The sequence below is a fragment of the Gopherus flavomarginatus genome, chromosome 2, assembly GCF_025201925.1.
Source record: "Gopherus flavomarginatus isolate rGopFla2 chromosome 2, rGopFla2.mat.asm, whole genome shotgun sequence".
Classification (NCBI taxonomy): Eukaryota; Metazoa; Chordata; order Testudines; family Testudinidae; genus Gopherus; species Gopherus flavomarginatus.
In genome coordinates, this window is record NC_066618.1 from 101,320,758 (window position 1) to 101,341,604 (window position 20,847).

The 20,847-nt window shown below is 39.5% G+C and overlaps 1 protein-coding gene across 1 annotated transcript in view; it reads left to right on the plus strand.

Annotated features, from left to right (window-relative positions):
• The window catches only part of CNTNAP2 (contactin associated protein 2), a 1,698,090-nt gene that overhangs the window by 996,951 nt on the left and 680,292 nt on the right, over window positions 1–20,847 (plus strand). The window contains exon 9 of the mRNA XM_050937667.1: window positions 7,924–8,073. Coding sequence (XP_050793624.1) covers window positions 7,924–8,073 — 150 coding nt within the window. The remainder of the gene's footprint in view (window positions 1–7,923; window positions 8,074–20,847) is intronic.

The following is a 20,847-nucleotide window of genomic DNA, read 5'->3' on the forward strand; positions in this document are numbered from 1 at the left end:
TCAGTAATGCATTAAGATTGGAGCCAAGTTGTCTTATCTTGTAAAATGGGTGTCTCTCCACTGACTTCAAAAGAATTTTGCCCATGTACAGCAAAATTTTGGCCAGCAGAAGATTTGGCCTGAGAAGTCTTATTAATTTACTCCACACAGGTGTATACATCCTGCAATCAGATTTGATCTCTCAAGACTAACTGTAAAGAAATTTTAAGATTTTTAACTACGATAAATTTGTTTGAAGAATAACTACAACAGATGTTATCTTTCTCAGTTTCCTAATACATATTAAGCTCTTGCATTTGGGTTGTTTTTTCTTTATATTCATTAATCCAGTCCTTCCTCTTATTTTTAATAACAGAAACATCTGTTTCTTCTTGTTCAATCAAAGTGATTACCTTAAGAGCCCTACTTTTAAAATAATACCATTAAAAAGAAATTGTGGATAGATTGTTTCATTAGCATATTTAATTTGCATATGAAACTAGCTTTCTGAGGATTCAGAAAGGGAATTGTGGAGGTGGCATACTTAATAAAAAAGATCTTTTAAGTTATTTAAGAATTTTCTAAAGTTGGGTACAGAAAAAATAAAACCAGCAAAATACACATGCACATGCACACATCTCAGAGAAAATAAATTAAATCCCAGGAAGATTTCTAAATACATATTTATGACTCAGGAATGTGCTGCAATCTAACCTTGTTGAATCAAAACTCTGTTGTGGGAAAGCCATTTTCCACCTTTGGTTTCAATACAGCCTTAGTGTATCAGATATTCTCAGCTAAACTGGATTTTTTGTTAAGTCAGAATACTTTTTATGATGTGCTAATCATCTATCTGTATGTACAAAGTACACAGAAGACTAGTGTATTCAGAAATGTGCCATTGCAACTTGCACAGAACTTGTCCTCTGTGGAAGCCTTTACTGTGCAACTAAGTAATAATTTGACTCTTGGAACACCACATGGCCATGTAAGAAAAGGGATGTTGATACAGCTGCCCCCAAAACATACTGCAGTGGACAGAAACTCTGCTGGAGAGAAAGTGTGCTCTTTGTTACAAGATTTGAGAGGGAAGGGGGAGTTTTTGAAGCACAGCAATGAGTTCATGGTGCCAAATAGTTGTCCCAGTAAGCATCTATAACTAGGAGTATTAAGGAACTTCACAGGAAAATCATGGTCAACAGAAGAACTATAGGTAAAAGGTGCTAAGTAATAATTAGGCATGTAGCAATGGGAGCCAGAACGAATATGAGTTCCACTATCATACCATACAGTGGCGGTTCTCAATTTATTTACTATATATGGTCCACAATGTGTTGTTTGAGCCATAGGTGAGAACCACCATGACAGACGCACACTGGCCCGCTCAGCCCTGCACTGCCAGCCTTCTTCTTCTCCTCCTCAGGGGCAGACCCACACCAAGCACCACACCAACCCCCTGCCCAGAGACATCCTCCCCACAAACCCATATGCCCAGCACCACCCATCCAATGACCCCTCCACAGAGCGGAGCCAGGTACGGAGCCCCAATTAAAACCTCTGTCAACACCACTAGTTCCTGGGCCTGTGCTATCCATCACCCCCTAACCCGTCACTGCCCAGAGCCCACCTCCCCAAAAAAAACTTCCCCAGAGACCCACTGTCCTGCACCCCATCCCCCAACTGCACTCACCAGCTCAGCTGCTGGCAGGAGTACCCCAGCAGGACTGCCTGATGCCCTCTTCCCCCCACTCAGCTGGCCCCGGCCCTGCAGATGGGAGCAGGAAATTTTGAATTTTTTTTTTTCGCACACAGCTGTGCCCTTCATTGCATGCAGCCCACAGGTCGTGGGTTGAGAACCACTGCAATACAGGCTTAGCAGGTCATTGGTTTCAGTCAGCTGCAAACTGCATGACATGGACTGGGTGATAGCACAGACGTTTAGGAGAGAATACTTCTATTATTGAGGCAAATCACCAGTGCAAAGGCCTATCTCCAAACACCATCAGTAAGATGCATCCTTAGCTGCTTCATGCACACAGAGGCAGAGTGAGTGAAACCAGAAACTATATTGCCCAAGTGGCTTGTAGTTTTGTAATTTGCAGATTCTGGTCTTCCCTGCACCACTACTTGGATATACGCAGCACTACATACTCCACACTATCCATGTGCTTCTACGGAGTATGCATTGGCAAGAGTGTACAGTACACAGCCCTTTTTTCCTCTGGCCATTCTTGCTTTGATATGGACCTCACCCACTTCTTCAGTGTGCTGTGTGTGAGGTGCAATGTCCTTGTTTAATTGCACATTGGGGCAGCATAACAGATCTATGATCCTGGAATAATTCCACCATCTTTAAGTGGGACAGCACATACCTTTTTTTATTTGCTTGTGCAACACTAGACAGGTGGGATCAGTAGGCTCTAAAGTTATAAAGAAAGAGAACTGAGATTTAGAAATAAGCAAATATGGGTTTTATTCCTCACTTATATGTGACATAGGGCTTGTCTACACTGGCACTTTACACTGATGCAATTTTCTTACTCGGGTGTGAAAAACACCAACCTGAGTGCAGCAAGTTTCAGCACTGTAAAGCACTAGTGCTGGTAGCCACGCCCATTGAGGTGGGTTTTTTTAGAGCACTGGGAGAGGTCACGTTACAAGCCACGGCAGCGCTTTAACATTGCCAGTGTAGACTAGCCCATAGTTCATGCTTGTTTCAGTCCATGAAGCACAGTATCAGATCAATGGTCTTTAATAAATTATGTAGTTTAATGTATACACTATAGGCCAAATTCTGAAGGGCTTATTCAGTATTTTTCTTTCTTTTCGTAGGCTAACTCCTATTGACTTCAATGGGACATTGCCTAAGGAAGAAATGTGCAAAAAACAGAAGAAGGCCTTCAGAATTTGGCCCAATGGTTTTAAAAGTTGCATATCACAGATAATCTAGTATCCTAAAACATGACTCTTGTCTGAGCTTAAGTCCAGAAAAGATATTGAGTGAAGCCATATCAGAGCTGCCCGGGGTGGGGGGCAAGTGGGGCAATTTGCCCCAGGACCTGGGCCCCCAAAATTGCTTTTCCCCAGGCCCCCTGAATCCTCTGGGTGGCCCTGAGCCATATATCGTAAAGATGAAAAGCAAAGGGGGGAAAACAATGTGTTTTCTTAAGTTTACTGTTTGTCTTTACACTGGCTAGATCGTTTTTAAAAAAATTCCAACCAAACAACCTGATCCTGCAAATACCAACAGACTACCTTTACTCACAGGAGTCATTAGGACTATTCCTGTAAGCTTCTCCCACACATAACTGTTTGAAGGATCAGGTCCAAATATTATTTCCAAATGCTGGTTTGGTTATTGTATGCTAAATATGTGTTGAACACTTAATTTTTTTTTAACTGAATCCACTAAAAAACCCATCACCATTTTCATTGTGTTTAGGTAGAATTAAACAATATGATCAAGCTACTGAATCTGTAACTAACTCTTGGTGGGCAGAGTAATAATTCGTTTGGATGGGGTAAAGAACGGAGATATCAAATCAACAGTGTTTTGAAACATAGTGATTCTGGAGAATCTGAGTTTCTCCGCCTAGTAAACATTTGGATGGTGTGAGGCTTACCCTTACAATGTAAGGTAAAGAAACTTGTGTTTGATAGTATAAGACTGAGTCAAGAAGAGGCTTCAATTCCTGACTCTGCTACAGACTTCCCATATGGCAAGTCACCCAACTTTCTAATGCATAAGTGTCCATCTGTGTAAATTGAGAATATTGTTATTTACCCAGCTCATTGTGGTGTTGGAAGCTTATTTCAACAGTGTTTGTAAAGCAGTCTGAGGACTGCAGACAGAAGGTGGAAATAACTTCAAAGAAATGGAAAATATTTCTTTAGGACTTTGTCCATTATAAACCACCTTCTACATTTTTGCTCATTATTATAATTGTTCCATTTACACTGAGATCAAATGAAAACTTTCTAATTATAAGAATTTTACCAAAGGTGAAAAGTATACTTTCTTTCGTGCCAGTAATAGCCGATTGTCTGCCAGAATACAGGTAGGTGCTATTAGGGAATGACTTAGAGAGATAATGGATTGCAAACTAAAATGGTTTAATATAAGAAGTGCAGTGTTCTCCCAATATAGTGGCATAATTGTCTCTCTTTTGGTATCATCAGTTCTGTCAGGTATGTTAAAAGAAAACTGATTGAATTAAGACAGGACTCAAGTTAGCAGATTTTGTCCATTATCAAATGATTTCAATTAAAAAGCATATAAAACCACTAGTGTTTTGGCTTTACGACCCCACAGACATTTTACATTTATTGCTGAAATGTGAAAGTTAAAAGTAAAACAGCCAAACACCACTACCACCGTTTCAATAGTTAGTCTTAAAATAACATTGTCCTTTTTCAAACCAAGCAGCTAGTCAAAGTTTGGGGCTGTGACAGATGTTCTGGTTCAAAGTAGAAATTGATGGATCCTGGTATCTTTTTTTGACGCAATCTTGTTGATTTACAAGGCATGTACAAAATCATGTGTTTTTGAAGCAAGAGGAACCAAGAACAAAAGGAGCAATTTCTTAGTTTACAGTTCCAAGCTTCTTTAATCAACAGACCCAAAAGCTGTCTCTCTAACTTTTTTTCCAGGTCACACTGTTTTAACAGACTACTTCTTGGCTTTTTCCCTTTTTCCATCCATTTCTCTCTCTGTTCTTGTCTTTTTTCAGTCTTTTGACCAGAGGCAGCTCTAGACATTTCGCCACCCCAAGCATGGCGGCATGCCGCGGGGGGCGCTCTGCCGGTCTCCCGTCCCTCAGCTCCGGTGGACCTCACGCAGGCATGCCTGTGGAGGGTCTGCTGGTCCCACGGCTCCACAGAAGCCATGGAACCAGCGGACCCTCCGCAGGCACGCCTGCGGGAAGTCCACTGGAGCCGCGGGACCAGCGGACCCTCTGCAGGCATGCCGCTGAAGGCTGCCTGCCTGCCGCCCTCCCGGCGACTGGTAGAGCACCCCCCATGGCATGCAGCCCCAAGTATGCGCTTGGTGTGCTGAGGCGTGGAGCCGCCCCTGCTTTTGACTCTTCTCCTTTCCCTCCCTCACATCCCTTCCTCACACCTATCCAGTATTCAGCCTAAAGCTCCTGGGTGGGTTCACAAACACTCTTATTTTTTTCCCCTTAAGCTTACATTTATGTTAATTGAAGAATGTGTTCAGACGTATCAATCTCAATGGGGTTTTTACTCTATCCATAACAAGGTTTCATCCAGCTTATAACAATCTACTTCCTTCTCAGTTTGAAAAGAAAGCAATTTACCATACAAGACAATAGAAAACATTACAAATGCAATATCTCCCAACCATAAACACGTAGTTACCACAGATATCTCCAATTCTAAGTAGAGAGAAAATCTCTGGTATTTCCGATACTTCTGGGTGGTAACTGTTGGCAAATACTGACATTTTAGAGGTGTCCACTACAGGGAGAATGTAATTACCCAGCTTGCAGTTTGTCAAAAACATCAAGGATCAAATTCTGACGTCTGATAAATGGTCGCACAAGCTAGAATTATACCTTCTTAATCTCCTGTTGGTTACTTTCTAAACTCTTTCTTCTTTGAGAAAATGATGCTGACTTACTTCAACAAATATTCACACTCTTGCTAATGTGCAACTGTAATCTCACATCTTCTGGGTGTGGTGTTCTGTCCCATCTAGTGGCACCGAGACCACTTAGAGAGAGATTAATGAGTCTTCTTTACAGCCTTAGCTAAGAGGCATATGGCTTTTAGCTCATGCACTGAGCTCCAGAGGCCACAGGTTCAACCCCACCCATCGATGACCGGGGTCAGTCGATATTACACAACTCACATCACCATTTTCATCCCTTTTAAATTTGGCAAGAGGATTTTAAAATGTTTAATTATGTAACAAATGCAATGACCCTGTAATGTCCACAAGTTCAGTTCAAGAGAGCAATGAATTATCTGGTACAAGTCCAAGTGGATTTTTAAATGTTAGGCCATATGAATTTACAATATCATGATACCACATTTTAACTATGCCCTGATATTTATTAGCAGCTTTGCTTATTGCAGATTTTTTTTTTAAAATAATTTTGCATTGGAGCTTTGTGAAACAACCAGTCAGCACACAGTTTTTCTTTGTGGAACGTTAGATTATTTTTTTATGAGCAGAAGTTAATTGTATCCAGTGTAAAACTACAACACTTGGTAGCAAAACATTTTTTGTGTGTTAAAGAAATTACTCCTCCACACCAAACATATCAGTCATTTTGTATTTTCATGAAAACCTGAAAAAAATATTAAAAAAAAAATGTTTTGCAAACCATATTCTGCTGCTCATGAATCTGGCAGCCCCATCCATTCATGAAGTAGATACCTTTTTAAAATTAGATAATACTGTTATTGGGATTCTGCCCCTTATTCGGATTGAGTGGTACTCCACAAGTAGTGCCATTGAAATCAATATGTTAAAGACTTGCAGAAACTGGCCCTATTTTTTTAAACAGTCTGTTTAGAAAATGCTGCTCCAGTCCAGAGGAACTCCTGAACTATTCAGCAACCCTCTCTTTCTCTCTTTACTTACACTGAACACTGCAGTCTCATAATTTACGGATTTTGGGGTGGGGTATGTAATGGTTATTAATTAAGCATGAAGTAAAATGGATGTATGTCTAGTACGTCCATAGGTTATGACCTCTGTTCTTATCAAGTACTGGTGTGTCTTTGTCGGCTAAACTGAATGCATAGAAGCAATAGAAAAAGAATATATTTAAAGACAATAAGGTGTCACTAGAGTTTAGTGTTTGCCATGAACACCATCTATTATATGAAAGGCTTTGGTTGTTAAAATCTTTGGTGCATGGATAATATTCCTTTTAGTGTTTTGACTTTTTATCAGCCATTTTATTAGCTCCAATGTTATAATGCATCATATTTAGTTTTAAAGACAATTCACTTGCACTGTATGGTATTATATTGTGTTCTGTCATGAACTGTTAATGTGATTCAGTAACTGAGTCTGAATGAAGAATGTTTGTGATATGTGATGTAGTGCATTCAAAATGTCAAAAAGAAAATATTTGGAATTAGGTTTCATTAGATAGCATGCTGATTAACAGACATGATATTGCTTATGTGTATAGAAATGATCATAATGAAAAGTACTGATTAATTCATTATCCTAAAATACCAGTCCAGACAGTCGAGTAACATGATGTCATACCAGCAGATGAGTACCAGGCACAAAACTTTTATATCAGCTCCCTACAGAGGAAGCTGAAAGACTAAATAGATAAGTCCTCTTCATTTGTACCAGCAGACTGAGGCTACTGCTTAGCTAAGCTTAAGGGTTTGGGTGATTGGTTGTTTTGCAATGGCTCTATGATAATTGTCTTTATTTTCTATTTCTACCACCATTTTATATTTATAGGATTTATTTTTGAATAAGGCTTCCCTTTAAGCCTTTCTTCTTCTTTTCCCATTTTCCTTCCCCTTACGTTGGAAGTATCAAGCACTCATTAGAGGCAAGAATCAAAGATATATGTCCTCCGTTTTGTTACCTATTATAATTAAATGGACATAGAAATATTTCTTTCTTTTGAGTTTGGTTGCAGATACAGTAAAGGATATTCCTTTGCCAGTTAAACATAGAATTAGCCTTTTAATGAATGAAATGATGTGGTTGCTTTAAAGCAAACATATACTTCTGTATGATGAATGAGCAGTCTCAGAGTTGCATTCATGGTAATGATTGATTTCGTATTTACTTTTACAAGAATGTGTAGATGTCCCAGTCCATACTAGGTCCTTGTACAAAACTTGTGTCCATGTGCCTGGTGCTTAGAATTCATGCAGCAAACATATTTAAATAAGTAAATAATGAACTGAAGAAGGTTCCACCCTTTCTTTTCCTTCCAGGCTCAGGACTCAACGATGGGCAATGGCATGAAATCCGGTTTCTAGCTAAGGAAAACTTTGCTGTCCTCACCATTGATGGAGACGAAGCCTCAGCAGTTCGAACAAACAGTCCTCTGCAAGTTAAAACTGGAGAGAAATATTTCTTTGGAGGTAAAAACTACAATACTAGCATATCTGCTTAGTGCCGTCCTTTTATTTTCTATACAATAGATCAATGTAGATGTTAGGGTGAAACTCAGTCCTCACAGAGTGCTAGTATTTTGGATCTTTTTCAAATGGCTTAGGTGATAACTGCCAAAAAAAAATCAACTATTTTATTAGCCATTCTTTCCCCCATGTGTGGCAGTTCCTGATACTACATGAGATGCTTTATCCTACTTTCTGAGGAGCGCATTCCCAAATCCACGTTTTGCAGCTTAAAATCTGTTGGTGAAAGCTTGGCACAGAGGCAGAACCCTGTAGTAAGGGTGGCACAGAGCTGATTGCATCTTATTGGGAGCTTCCCGATGCCACTTTCTGAAAAGGTACATCATATGGTCTCCACGATGTGGAACCAGTTTTACTTGCTGGTATAGAGTTGGAGTATGGACCTGTCTCTTCCTCTTTTGAGCCATGATTCAGGAACACATTCCTATTTAGGACAAGACTTAACCATGTGTTTAACTTTAAGCATATGCTTAAGTACCATGATGGAATGTAAGTGCATGCTTAGAGTCAAGACTGTTTAGTATGGATGGACTTCAGCATGTATTTGACTGTTTTTCAGAATTGGGGCTCTAGATTGACTAACATGATGAACCAGGAGCAGTCCATGTACTCCAGTAAGGTTAAGACTACAACTGTTAAAAGCCCTGAGCAAAGACAACTTCTTTTGCTCTCTCCCACCATCTTGTGTTATCCACAAGGGGCTCAGCCACAATATAGAATTTTGTTTTTAATTTCAAAGAGCCCTTTTCACTGTAGATATATTATTATAATATACTGTTTTAGATAATTGTGCGTATATCAACTGTCTTATTTTATCACATTCAGTAATGGTCTGCCCACACAGTCTTTACTCAGGCAAATCTCTCGTTGAGATCGAACACCTGAGAGCAAAGGAATTTTAGAACTGATTGATCCAAAGGTAATGTGAGTTTGTACATCAGGACACTGGGCATAAAATAACTTTGTAGGGTTTTTTTAATAGAAATGTGCTGTGTTTCTAAACTGGTTATTTGAATCTTGCAAGCTGAGCAGCTAATGGGGAAAAAATACAGTATTATATATGCTCCTGTTATTCCAGGGATAAAAACATTACTGAGATTATGATTTTAGTGCCCAAAGCAGAAGAAACAAAAAAATCCTTGCAAGATTATTCTCATTTCATTATCTTTCATCAGTGAAATCATTAAATATATATATGGAAATTAGTGTTTAAATAGTCCTACAAAAACCCATATACACTTAATTAAGACTAGATCTAATCCTCTTGATGATCTATGCCACAAATTTTTGGGAAATCTCATGGTAATGATGATACTAAAAAGAAGTTCTTGACAGCTAATGCCTGTCATAGTTTAATCTGGCAATATTTATAATAAAAGATCACCTGTCACAAAAGTTAACCAGTGTTCATTCACCCTGTCTCTGCAACTCCCCTTGTGATCCTCCATCTTTCCCTGTGTCCCTACTACTTCACCCAATGTCTAGGTGGTGCTTCTTACAGTGTTGTCTCTACCAAGAGCCCCAACATAGCCAACTGCCTCACACAATATTTTGAAAGATTGTTTTCCATTCAGGAAAGTACTGCTGTGACTTTACCTCAAAATAATTAGGGACTTAGATGGTCTCACTAAAACAAGTTATGAAGAAAGAGAAAAATCAGATTAATAAAAAACTAATATGCCTAACCACTTCTGTGTTAAACCCTGAAAAAGCTAATCTAGATAGGCACAAACTATGCCATTATAAGGAATAAGGAATATTTTATGTTTCTGGAGACGGCATCCTTTCTCCCTGGCATGTCTTTTATCCTCTGACCCTTTGACTTTGATCTTGTGATAGACAGCATATAGTCTCAAGGTAGATATCATTTCCCTTTCCACTCACTGTCAAGTGTCTGATGTCATCCTATTTCATCTGTGATCATTCTGATATTAAAGGTTCATTGTAATTCCAGAACCCACCCCCCACCTGCATAAAAAGTCCTCTGTAGGATATCGGAGTCTCACATCAACTGTCTTTTGTGTGTTTCCCAGATCAGTTCAGCATTGTACTTGTTGCTTTGGATCAACAGTACGTGTCATCTTTTTCAGCTTGAAGTTCTTTTCAAGATGTATCCAAAGAATATATATTTTGCATACCTTATGTCCGAATTTGTTTCCAAATAAGCATCCTGCACTCCAAGACCACACTTTTGCATTTTAATTGTCCTGGCAGGTGTCTTGAACCCAAAGCAAGCTTGCTTTCTGCTTTGCACTTGAGGGACACTTCTGTTTAAACTTTTCTCAATGCTAATTCTGCTTTATATCAACTATAAGTTACAGACAGTAAAGTCAATCTCTTGCATAAATATGTTAGAAAATCTAGACAATATGTTCACAAACCTCTGTAAACAGCTAGGGGCATTCTTCCCTTTCTATTGAGGTACTCCTCTCTACTTCTTTTTATGTATTCGTTTTCTGATTTTTAGTTGTGTGTGTTTTGTGGGCAGTAAGGGTGAGAAGAGTTGAGGAAGGTAAAGCTTGTATTGTCTCTTTTTGCACTGTTCAATAATTGTTTCATTTCCACTGAAGTCAGAAGTTTTGCCATTCACTTTAGCAGGAGCAAGATCTGACCACAATGTGTGAAGTACGTATCTTTTTTTTATTATTATTATTTCTGCAGAATACTCATGGCCAGTCAGTCAGCAAAGAGATAATGTAATTCTCCCCCAAGTTCAAGGGCATAGAAAATGTTTGTTGTTCACTGATGGATTACCGCCAAAATCATTATCTGGGTGATAGCTAAAGATGTTTCAAATGTTTAAGGGAAGGCTGTCTGTCTGTCTGTCTGTCTGTTAATATACAAGTGCCTTTCTGGAGAACTGAGTACAACAGTTATAGGTATTCTATTGAGATTTTGGGAATTATTTTCCAGGGATACTATCGCAAATCTGAAAATCAGATGACCAGCCCTGGTTATATGAATACTAACACCGCCTCTCCCCACCCCCGTGTTAAAATGTGCCTCCAAATGAGCTTTTTTTCTGGACACTTGGACTTCTACAGCATCAGTTCTCCAACAGCTTTCTTCCCCTAAGACTAGTTAATATTTCCTACTTTTTTGTCATTGACCAAACTTTTTTGTCAGGTTGATCCTGCTACCAGAATTGCCAGTTGGCCAGATGCTATGTGACATGCACATCATATTCGTGTGCTATTGTCATTTGAACTGATACGTACTTTATGATCTAAGGGAAAAGAAAAAAGAGGAGGAGGAAGAAAGATGCATGGAGTTAATAGACTGATATTTAAATATCCCAAAGATGGTTTGGTACATCGAGACTGTTCTTACAAGGATTGTAAAACTTTTCTAGGAGTCTCTGATAACAAATGCTGTCCTAATTATACTTTTCCTACCTTATCCTTGAAAAAGTTACATAAATGTCACATCTCTTGTGTTCAAGTTTTCCCCAGTGGGATTTCAAAACAATTTTTTTTTGTTTTTTGTGTTTATTTTTTAGAAGGCATTAGTATAATAAACACAGGGGTTGGGATAACTGTTCTCTTTGTTTAACAAGATTTTAAACATTCCTTTTTTCAGCACAGGAATAAAGCATTTTTGCAAATATAAGTTGTAGAATTAATAGCAAAGTAGTTAAATAATACAGTAATTTACCCACCAGATTGACTCTATTTTTGTGACTATTACTATCAAGTTATACTATCATCAATAGAATTGCACTATATTTTCCCATGGAATTCTTTTCCTTGAAAATTCCCATTGAAAATGCACATTCATATTTAGTGAAAATAGCTTTTGCATTGAAAACATATTAAGGGTGCGTTGTTGATAGGAAAATAGATATCTTAGTTAAAATTGGTAATTAATTAAAATTCGGGTGAGGGAAAGGACACAATTATATGAAATGAAATCGCAACCGTTTTCAGGCAAAATAAAATAAAACTGAATTTCACACAGTTCTCCTTCTCAGTAGTATCTATGAAAGTCTTCAGTTTTACTTATTTAAAGTCTGATTTCAGGCTTATTGATGATTCACTCTGACATAGGATGACCAGATGAGACAGTCCCGATATTTGGGGCTTTTTCTTATGTAGGCCCCTCCCCCATCCCAATTTTTCACACTTGCTATCTGGTTACCCTACTCTGACATGGCTGCTCAGACAACAGAAGAGGGCAAGGGCATGGCTGTACAGGACTTAGTTGAGTCACAAGTCAGATGCCAAGGGTGGAGAGAAAGCAGGCTCAGTGAGGATGCTACTTACTTGTGTTCTGCAGGCAAAGAGGTGTAACGAGGGCAAGAAGGAGCAAAGTATAGGCAATGCTGCGATAGACTGGTCTCTTGGCTGGACATGAAGAGAGTAGCATGCTGCCCCTGGTAATGGCCTGCCACATCTGGTAGTGGTTCCTCACTAGCCTCTCGAGTGAAAGAGCAATTCTGGAAAAATCATGACTCGGGCATGCCTTTGAATCAAAATTCCTTTTGGAGCTGATCTGGGGATGGTATGAATATGTGTTGCCCCTTCAGTAAAGCTGAGAGTTAATTTGCAATCTAGCCCTTAGTTTGTATGGAAATGTTTATCCTTGGTAGACTACACAGTCACCAAAATGTTTTACACAATGTATCATAATTAATATTAAGGCAAAGCTCTGAATATAGGCAGCTAACAGAGTTTCAGAAGGCATAGCTGTGGACTTTGTGTTTGGAGGTAGCAGGACTTAATTATTGTTCTGTTTGCTTGTTTTCTCGCTCCTTCTGTACAGGCTACATAGTTTGCTATGGCTTCCTGAGTAAGCAGCTGAGATAGGTCTGTTTGTTGGTGCATTGGTAAATTCCATGAGGTTCTGACCCTTGGATCTTTGATCAACTCCACTGTTTGCAGTCTGAGTGATTGGTTGCTCTTTGGTGGTGAGGGGCAGAAGTGAGCTATGCTGAGCAGTGAGACTTGATATGAAAAGTCACTTGCTAGGCAAACTCAAGAGCTGAGAACAGAGGCAGGGAGTGGAGAATGAGGGAGCTTGGAGGAGTGTAAGAGCCTTTCCTTCCAGGCTCAGCCCTGTGTGATTTCAAGGTGGCCGGTAATGGAACTTTGGAGGTGACCCGCAATGGAGGTGCCATGTTTTCTTTTCTGCCTGAAGCAAGAAGGCATTTCCTGTTTATGAAGAGCAAGTTGGTGACTGTGCTGGAGGAAAAGATTATTGGATTGTAGAGGCCAGTAGAGATGCTACTGAGAGTTAGAGTAGCTGAGGGGAGTTTCCAGATAGCCAGGTTAAGGAAACACATCAATACTCCCAGGTTCACGGAAGAAAGGATCTGGACACCAAGAAGTCAGAGAGAGCCTGAGATGAGGCCTGACAGCTCTCAGTCACCAGAGGCAAGAGGTCATGATGGCATTCTACACGGCTGGAGACAGATAAGGATGTGCAGGCTGTGGCCACCATACACAGAAGAACCAGGAGGAATTCCACACAACTAGGTGTTTCCAACTGATATCAAGTCTTCATGGAAACTGTGAAAAGCTACCTTTCAAGATCCATCTGGTCTAAGTGAACAGAGAGATGTAAAGGACATTATATGTGGATGTCAGCTCAGCACAACTTCTAAGAAAATTAGACTTGCCCACAAAGATCTCCAACTATCCAATGAAGACAGACTATCCTTTCTGGGGATTCAATACTCAGAAGAATCAAAAGAACATTCTGCAAAGAACAGACAGACAATAGAATAGTTGGCTATTTTCCTTGAGCGATGGCATGAGATGTCACTCTGTGATTGGACAGGCTTTTGAAGTCGACGCACAAGGATCCATTAGTGATTGTTCACAATAGCTGTGTTGGAGAATATCTCACAGATAATACATGGCTTCAGAGATTACCAAACAGAAATATGCTTATGGAAAGGAATGTCAAAGTGATCTTCTCAGAAATCCTTCCTGTCCCACAAGTGAAGAGAGACCGAAGATTCTGGAAGTGGTACTGCTGGCTAGGTAAATGGTGTAAGGCTTTGGTTTTGTGGAACATTGGTCCACCTATGGGAATAGGGCCTGGTAATTTGAATGGCCTCTACCTGAGCAGAGTAGGATTAATCTGCTTGAGGACAGGCTAGCTATAGTAGTCAAGAGGGTGTTAAACTAATAACTTAATCAAGAAAGTAAAGGAGGTGAAGAGAAGAAATTCTTTAATTGCCTATGCGCCAATGCTAGGAACCTGGGTAACAAACAATTGGAACTGCTAATTTATTAGCACAAAATCAGTCTAATTGGTATTTCTGAAACCTGGTGGGATGATTCCAATGATTGGAATGTTAAAATCACTGGTTGTGATCTATTTAGGAAGGATCAAATGGATAAAAGGGGATGGGGAGCAGCACTCTACATCAAAGATGGAAGGAGGACGCATCTGGAGTACTGTGTCCAGTTTTGGGCCCCACACTAAAAGAAGGATGTGAAAAAACTGGAAAGAGTCCAGAGGAGGGCAACAAAAATGTTTAGGGGGCTGGAGCACATGACTTATGAGGAGAGGCTGAGGGAACTGGGATTATTTAGTCTGCAGAAGAGAAGAATGAGGGGTGATTTGATAGCTGCTTTCAACTACCTGAAAGGGGGTTCCAACGAGGATGGATCTAGATTGTTCTCAGTGGTACCTGATGACAGACCAAGGAGTAATGGTCTCAAGTTGCAGTGTGAGAGGTTTAGGTTGGATATTTGGAAAAAATGATTTCACTAGGAGGGTGGTGAAGCACTGGAATGGGTTACCTAGGGAAGTGGTGGAATCTCCTTCCTTAGAGATTTTTCAGGTCAGGCTTGACAAAGCCCTGTCTGGGAAGATTTAGTTGGGAATTGGTCCTCCTTTGAGCAGGGAGTTGAACTAGATGGCCTCCTGAGGTCCCTTCCAACCCTGATATTCTATAATTCTACCTGTTTCCAAGTCATTGATAACTTGGAAGAAAATGATCTTGAACGCTTATGGATCAATGTCCTTAACAGATAAAGCACAAGATGTAGTATTAGTTGGTGTCTGCTACAGGCCACCAAATCACAGAAAAGAACAGGTGCCCAGTTCCTTACACAGCTATCTATAATGTGTAAGGAAAAAAAGCTGTGTGATTATGAGAAACTTCAGTTTGAGTGACACACATGCTCAAGGTCTGATGCTGCCATACTTTGAATTTCCAAATATTGTGACAATTTCCTAACTCAAAAAAGTGTATCCAACATGAGGGAATTTTAAATTAGACTTTGTCTTGATAGATTAAAAAGGCTCACAGAACTAAAATGTAATGGTAGCATAGTAAGAGTGATCATGGCTTGCTGTACTGTTGCTATAACAAGTAAGTCTCAGAGGTAATGGCTTGTTAGGCCAATCCACCCTATCCTGCTCATGGGAATGGCATGTCATAGCCTGATGGCTACTAGGAACAGGTATCCGTGATTCCACCATAGTCCACTGCCTTCCACAACTAATGAACTTGGACTACTCAGATTTGAAGTTAATTTTTCCTGTTCCTAGACTGACTTGCCTGAAGGGGCTAAGAAATCTCCATCTTCCCTGGTTTGAAATCAGTTTCCCTTCTCTTTTGATACAGTTGGTTCATGGCACCTTATTCTGGAATATTTGCTGCAACCTCCTGGGTTTTCACAGGATGGGCTATTTCTGTTCACTACCTTCTCTACACCATTATATCCCAGTGCAAGGTAGATACAGTAGTGAAATGCAGCACTGATTAAATTGTAGAACAGGTAACATCTTATGTGTGCCTAGGAAGCTTCATCAGTGCTGGTGGTTCCATCAAGAATAAGGTTCAAAAGAAATGTGCTTTAGCTATAAGTGCTGCACAGAATTTGATGAAGTTATGGACTGACTTAAAAACATTGTGTTTGGTACCAAAATGAAAATGTGTATCAAATCCATGTATTAACAGTATTACTCTATGGTCTGGAACCTGAGTTTGTGATTTCTGCTCCACATTGCTAACTTTTCTAGTTTTGATATATTGTACTGAGTCATAAGAGGATTTTTTTTTTGTGCCTGAGTAAATCATTTTCAGTGCACATACTGTCTGTCTCTTTCTCTCTTCCTCTGTACTTCTCTGATAATGTCTCTCAGTAGATACTGAGATATTCTCGAGGGAAAGACATACATTATGTTTTATTCAAATCTATAAATTAAGGAAAGCTGTGTTAAAGGTTGTGTTTTCAGGTGTGTGTGTATTTGGTGGGGGGGTGCTAATTAGATGAGTCAGTCTCCCTTAAAGAGTCTATAATTCTCTCACTTAATTCCCATTCCTTTCTTTTCATGGGGTTGGGGGTAAGCTTCCCTTTTCTGCAAAGTCTCTAGAGAATGATGTTGCTTTGTTGTTTTCCAATTATGTGCATAAAATGAAAGGGCAGAAAAGAGGAAGTGAATTGCAAAGTGAAAATGAGTCCATTAACCCTGACAGAAATTCTTTACATCTTTAGAGATAAGGGGCTTTCATAAGGCTTTAAGCTTGCACCAAAGCACCTGATAGTTGTCTAATGCCCAGAGGAAAGTTTTGATTAGAGACATTATTTTTAATTCCAGTTATAAAACATTATTTTTGCATGTTCTCCTCTTTTTGCACTGGCTTATATATGGGAGAGTTTTAGTGCTAGTGGTAATCCTACAGTGATAGCAAAGATATGCAGTGAGCATCTGTCAGTCCACTACTTCCCTTTTCTGACAAGCTAAGCTTTAGATGAATGGACTACATGGCAAGTTTCCTGTGGGACATTGGTCTGTGGCTTATAGTAATTCCTTGGCTTCTGTATGAGTATACAAAATGCACTGTGGATGGAATCTTATCTATGTAGCCAGACTTATTTGTTTCTGAAAGCTGGGTTGATATTATTTCCCCTCGGGTTTGGTAGGAGGGATCAAAAGAGTGGCAATGAAAGAAAACACCTTTTTCTGTGTTCAGCGCACTGAATTTTTCTGTGTGTGAGTCCTTCCTTCTTGAAAAATTATCATCCACATCTACAGTGTGTGTGTGAGGCCCATAGAATTTTGTCATGTTATCTATTGTCAGCAGACTGTGAATCATGCTGTAGACATGACCAGTCCTCCTAAGTATTGCTACTGGGTTTGAAAACTTCCATACTGGCAAGATCAAATTTATATCAGGTAGCAAGAATTCATGGGATTTTTGCTAGCTCATGATATATGCTAAATAAACTGCCATCTTTGTGGTATATCAGATGTTATATAGCAAAGGAAGATGTTCTATAATATAATAATAGGAGATATACCTATCTCCTAGAACTGGAAGGGACCTTGAAAGGTCATTGAGTCAAGCCCCGTGCCTTCACTAGCAGGACCAAGTACTGATTTTTGCCCCAGATCCCTAAGTGGCCCTGTTAAGGATTGAACTTGCAACCCTGGATTTAGCAGGCCAATGCTCAAACCACTGAGCTATCTATCCCTTGCCCAGTTCAGCTAATCACAACCTCAATTATCTATTTGATCAATGGTACTGAAAGCCTTATTGTTCTAGTAGCCAAATTGTCAAAACCCGCAGCTGCTCCCATACCCACAAATAAAAATTGTCTGGATGTATGCTAATCATCATTTGCATATGCACATATTGGTGAACAGTGTAAGTGCATTTCTTGAAGATACAAGATTAACAGCATGATTTTAAAACTTTGCTGTATGGACATAATTCTTGTGCGAGTTCTCGCAATGCAAATTCAAAAGAACTCAGTGCAGAATTTGACCAGAATGTCTTGGTCACATCATTCCTCCAGCTCACTCTCACAAACAGATGCACACAGGAGTCACAGAAATAAAAGAAATGACAGTGGAACTTTTTTTTTAATCTACACTCATGTTGTTCTATAAATCAATAGAAGAATCAAGAATGCAGAAGTATAGAACTTTCAAACCTTCACAAACCAAAAAAAACTGTATTTAACTTTTGTTTCTTCTCTCTTCTTTGGATCTTCGTTTGTCTTGTATGATAGGGAAAAATGACTCCTGTGATTACAAACACTTAAGCCTCACTTTGTTATTTAATGAATGAAACAATGCCTCCTCCACCATGAACATTGACACTCAATTCATCTGCACTTTGGTTATGGAACCTGCAGAACTTGTGGGCATTGGGGTTCAAAGTGGCAGTAGCCATTAACTCTTGTGATTTTTATGCCATTTCATCATGTTTAGGTTTTGTTCCATACATGCAGATGATGTTAGAATTCTGGGGAAATTAGACTAACATGAGGTAAAGTAACATAGGCACCATGTGATTAAACTTCAGGAGTGTGGACTATATTGTTTGTGATGCAATGATATGCCAGTCACTGCTGTACTCTGGCCCACTACATACTACACTGCACACACATGCTGTAGGCAAGTAACCTAATTGAGCTCATAAAGAAAGATAGTCTCCATCAGAAATCCAGGACTTTTTCATATGTTTGATCTCTTATTTGGGTGGGTAAAGTGAGTATAGGAATGGATCTAAGTGTGGAACTTGTTGGGATAGATTGAGTTGTTGTATAAAGCCCCATTCAAAATGAGAAATCTCTGCCAACTGCAAAATGAATGAATGAAGTTTTGCGATGTGCTCTGCCATGTGATATAAATCTCCAAACTAAGCCTGATATTAGATGAAGCCAGCATGCCTAGAAGTTTCTTAAGAAAAAAATCAATCTGTTTCTTTGGATTTACTCTGCCTTTCTCCTCCTCATAGACTCATAGACTTTAGGGTCAGAAGGGACCAATATGATCATCTAGTCTGACCTCTTGCACAAAGCAGGCCACAGAACCCTACTCATCCACTTCTATAACAAACCCCTAACCTATGTCCGAGTTATTGAAGTCTTCAAATTGTGGTTTGAAGACCTCAAGCTGCAGAGAATCCACCAGCAAGTGACCCATGCCCCACGCTGCAGAGGAAGGCGAAAAACCTCCAGGGCTTCTGCCAATCTGCCCCGGAGGAAAATTCCTTCCCGACCCCAAATATGGCGATCAGCTAAACCCTGAGCATGTGGGCAAGACTCGCCAGCCAGCACTCAGGAAAGAATTCTCTGCAGTAACTCAGATCCCATCCCATCCAACATCCCATCACAGACCACTGGGCATATTTATCTGCTGATAATCAAAGATCAATTGCCAAAATTAAGCTATCCCATCATACCATCCCTTCCATAAACGTATCAAGCTTAGTCTTAAAGCCAGATATGTCTTTTGCCCCCACTACTCCCCTTGGAAGGCTGTTCCAGAACTTCACTCCTCTAATGGTTAGAAACCTTCATCTAATTTCAAGTCTAAACTTTCTAGTGTCCAGTTTATACCCATTTGTTCTTGTGTCTACATTGGTACTAAGCTTAAATAATTCCTCTCCCTCCCTAATATTAATCCCTCTGATATATTTATAAAGAGCAAGCATATCCCCCCTCAGCCTTCTTTTGGCTAGGCTAAACAAGCCAAGCTCTTTGAGTCTCCTTTCATAAGGCAGGTTTTCCATTCCTCGGATCATCCTAGTAGCCCGTCTCTGAACCTGTTCCAGTTTGAATTCATCCTTCTTAAACATGGGAGATCAGAACTGCACACAGTATTCCAGATGAGGTCTCACCAGTGCCTTATATAATGTTACTAACACCACCTTATCTTTGCTGGAAATACCTCGCCTGATGCATCCTAAAACTGCATTAGCTTTTTCAACGGCCATATCACATTGGCGGCTCATAGTCATCCTGGGATCAACCAATACTCCAAGGTCCTTCTCCTCCTCTGTTGCTTCCAACTGATGTGTCCCCAATGTATATCTAAAATTCTTATTATTAATCCCTAAGGGCATGACCTTGCACTTTTCACTATTAAATTTCATCCTATTACTATTACTCCAGTTTACAAGGTCATTACTCCTCATTAACACTGAAGCCATTCTCTATAGGTAGAGGATGAAAAAGGGATACAGATTTTTTTTTAATGCATACTACTCTCTCTTCTGTGACTTTGAAAACTAAAGCTGGAGAAAGACTAGGAAAAACCTATTACAGGTAACAATTCTGCACTGGCGGGGGATGGAGCAGATTCACTCAGTGAGGCCTTAACATCTTAAATTGTGTTGGCTGTATGACTTGTTTCTTTTTTCCATTTAGCACAATAAACATATTGTTACCTATTTCCCAGTCAGGAACAAATTATATCAACAGCGAGAATATTACCGTGAATCAAGTTAGAAGTATATAAATTGCTGTACAAGATGTGATTTAGTCTATTTTGAGAGGGAATGGTTTATGAAAGAAGGAAACTGCTGTGCTAACTTAGAAAATATCCCAGTTTGTGATTGACCCACCAGGATCAACCAGTAGTTTGAATAGTCATCTTCTAACAATGAAAACAAAATGGTTTATGCACGTTTGTTATCTAAGACCATAATCCTGAAAAAATTATATATGTGAGAAGTCACATTGATCCCAGTGGGGCTTTTTGTGTGAAAATCGTTCCACGATCAGGTCTAACATACTAATAGCCCCTGAAATTAGTTTCATGGTTACTTGTGTATTTTCCAGATATTTAGAGATTATCCCCATCTCTCGCCTCCCTTAAAATAATGCAGCGTATCTTTTAACAAAATGAGCCAGATTGTCAACAGTATTTAGGTACATTTGTGTCTTAAGAAAAAGACTAGAAAAAGGCATACTTTTCAAGATGGTATATTCCCGTGCTTACAGAAATGATCTTCATGCTAAA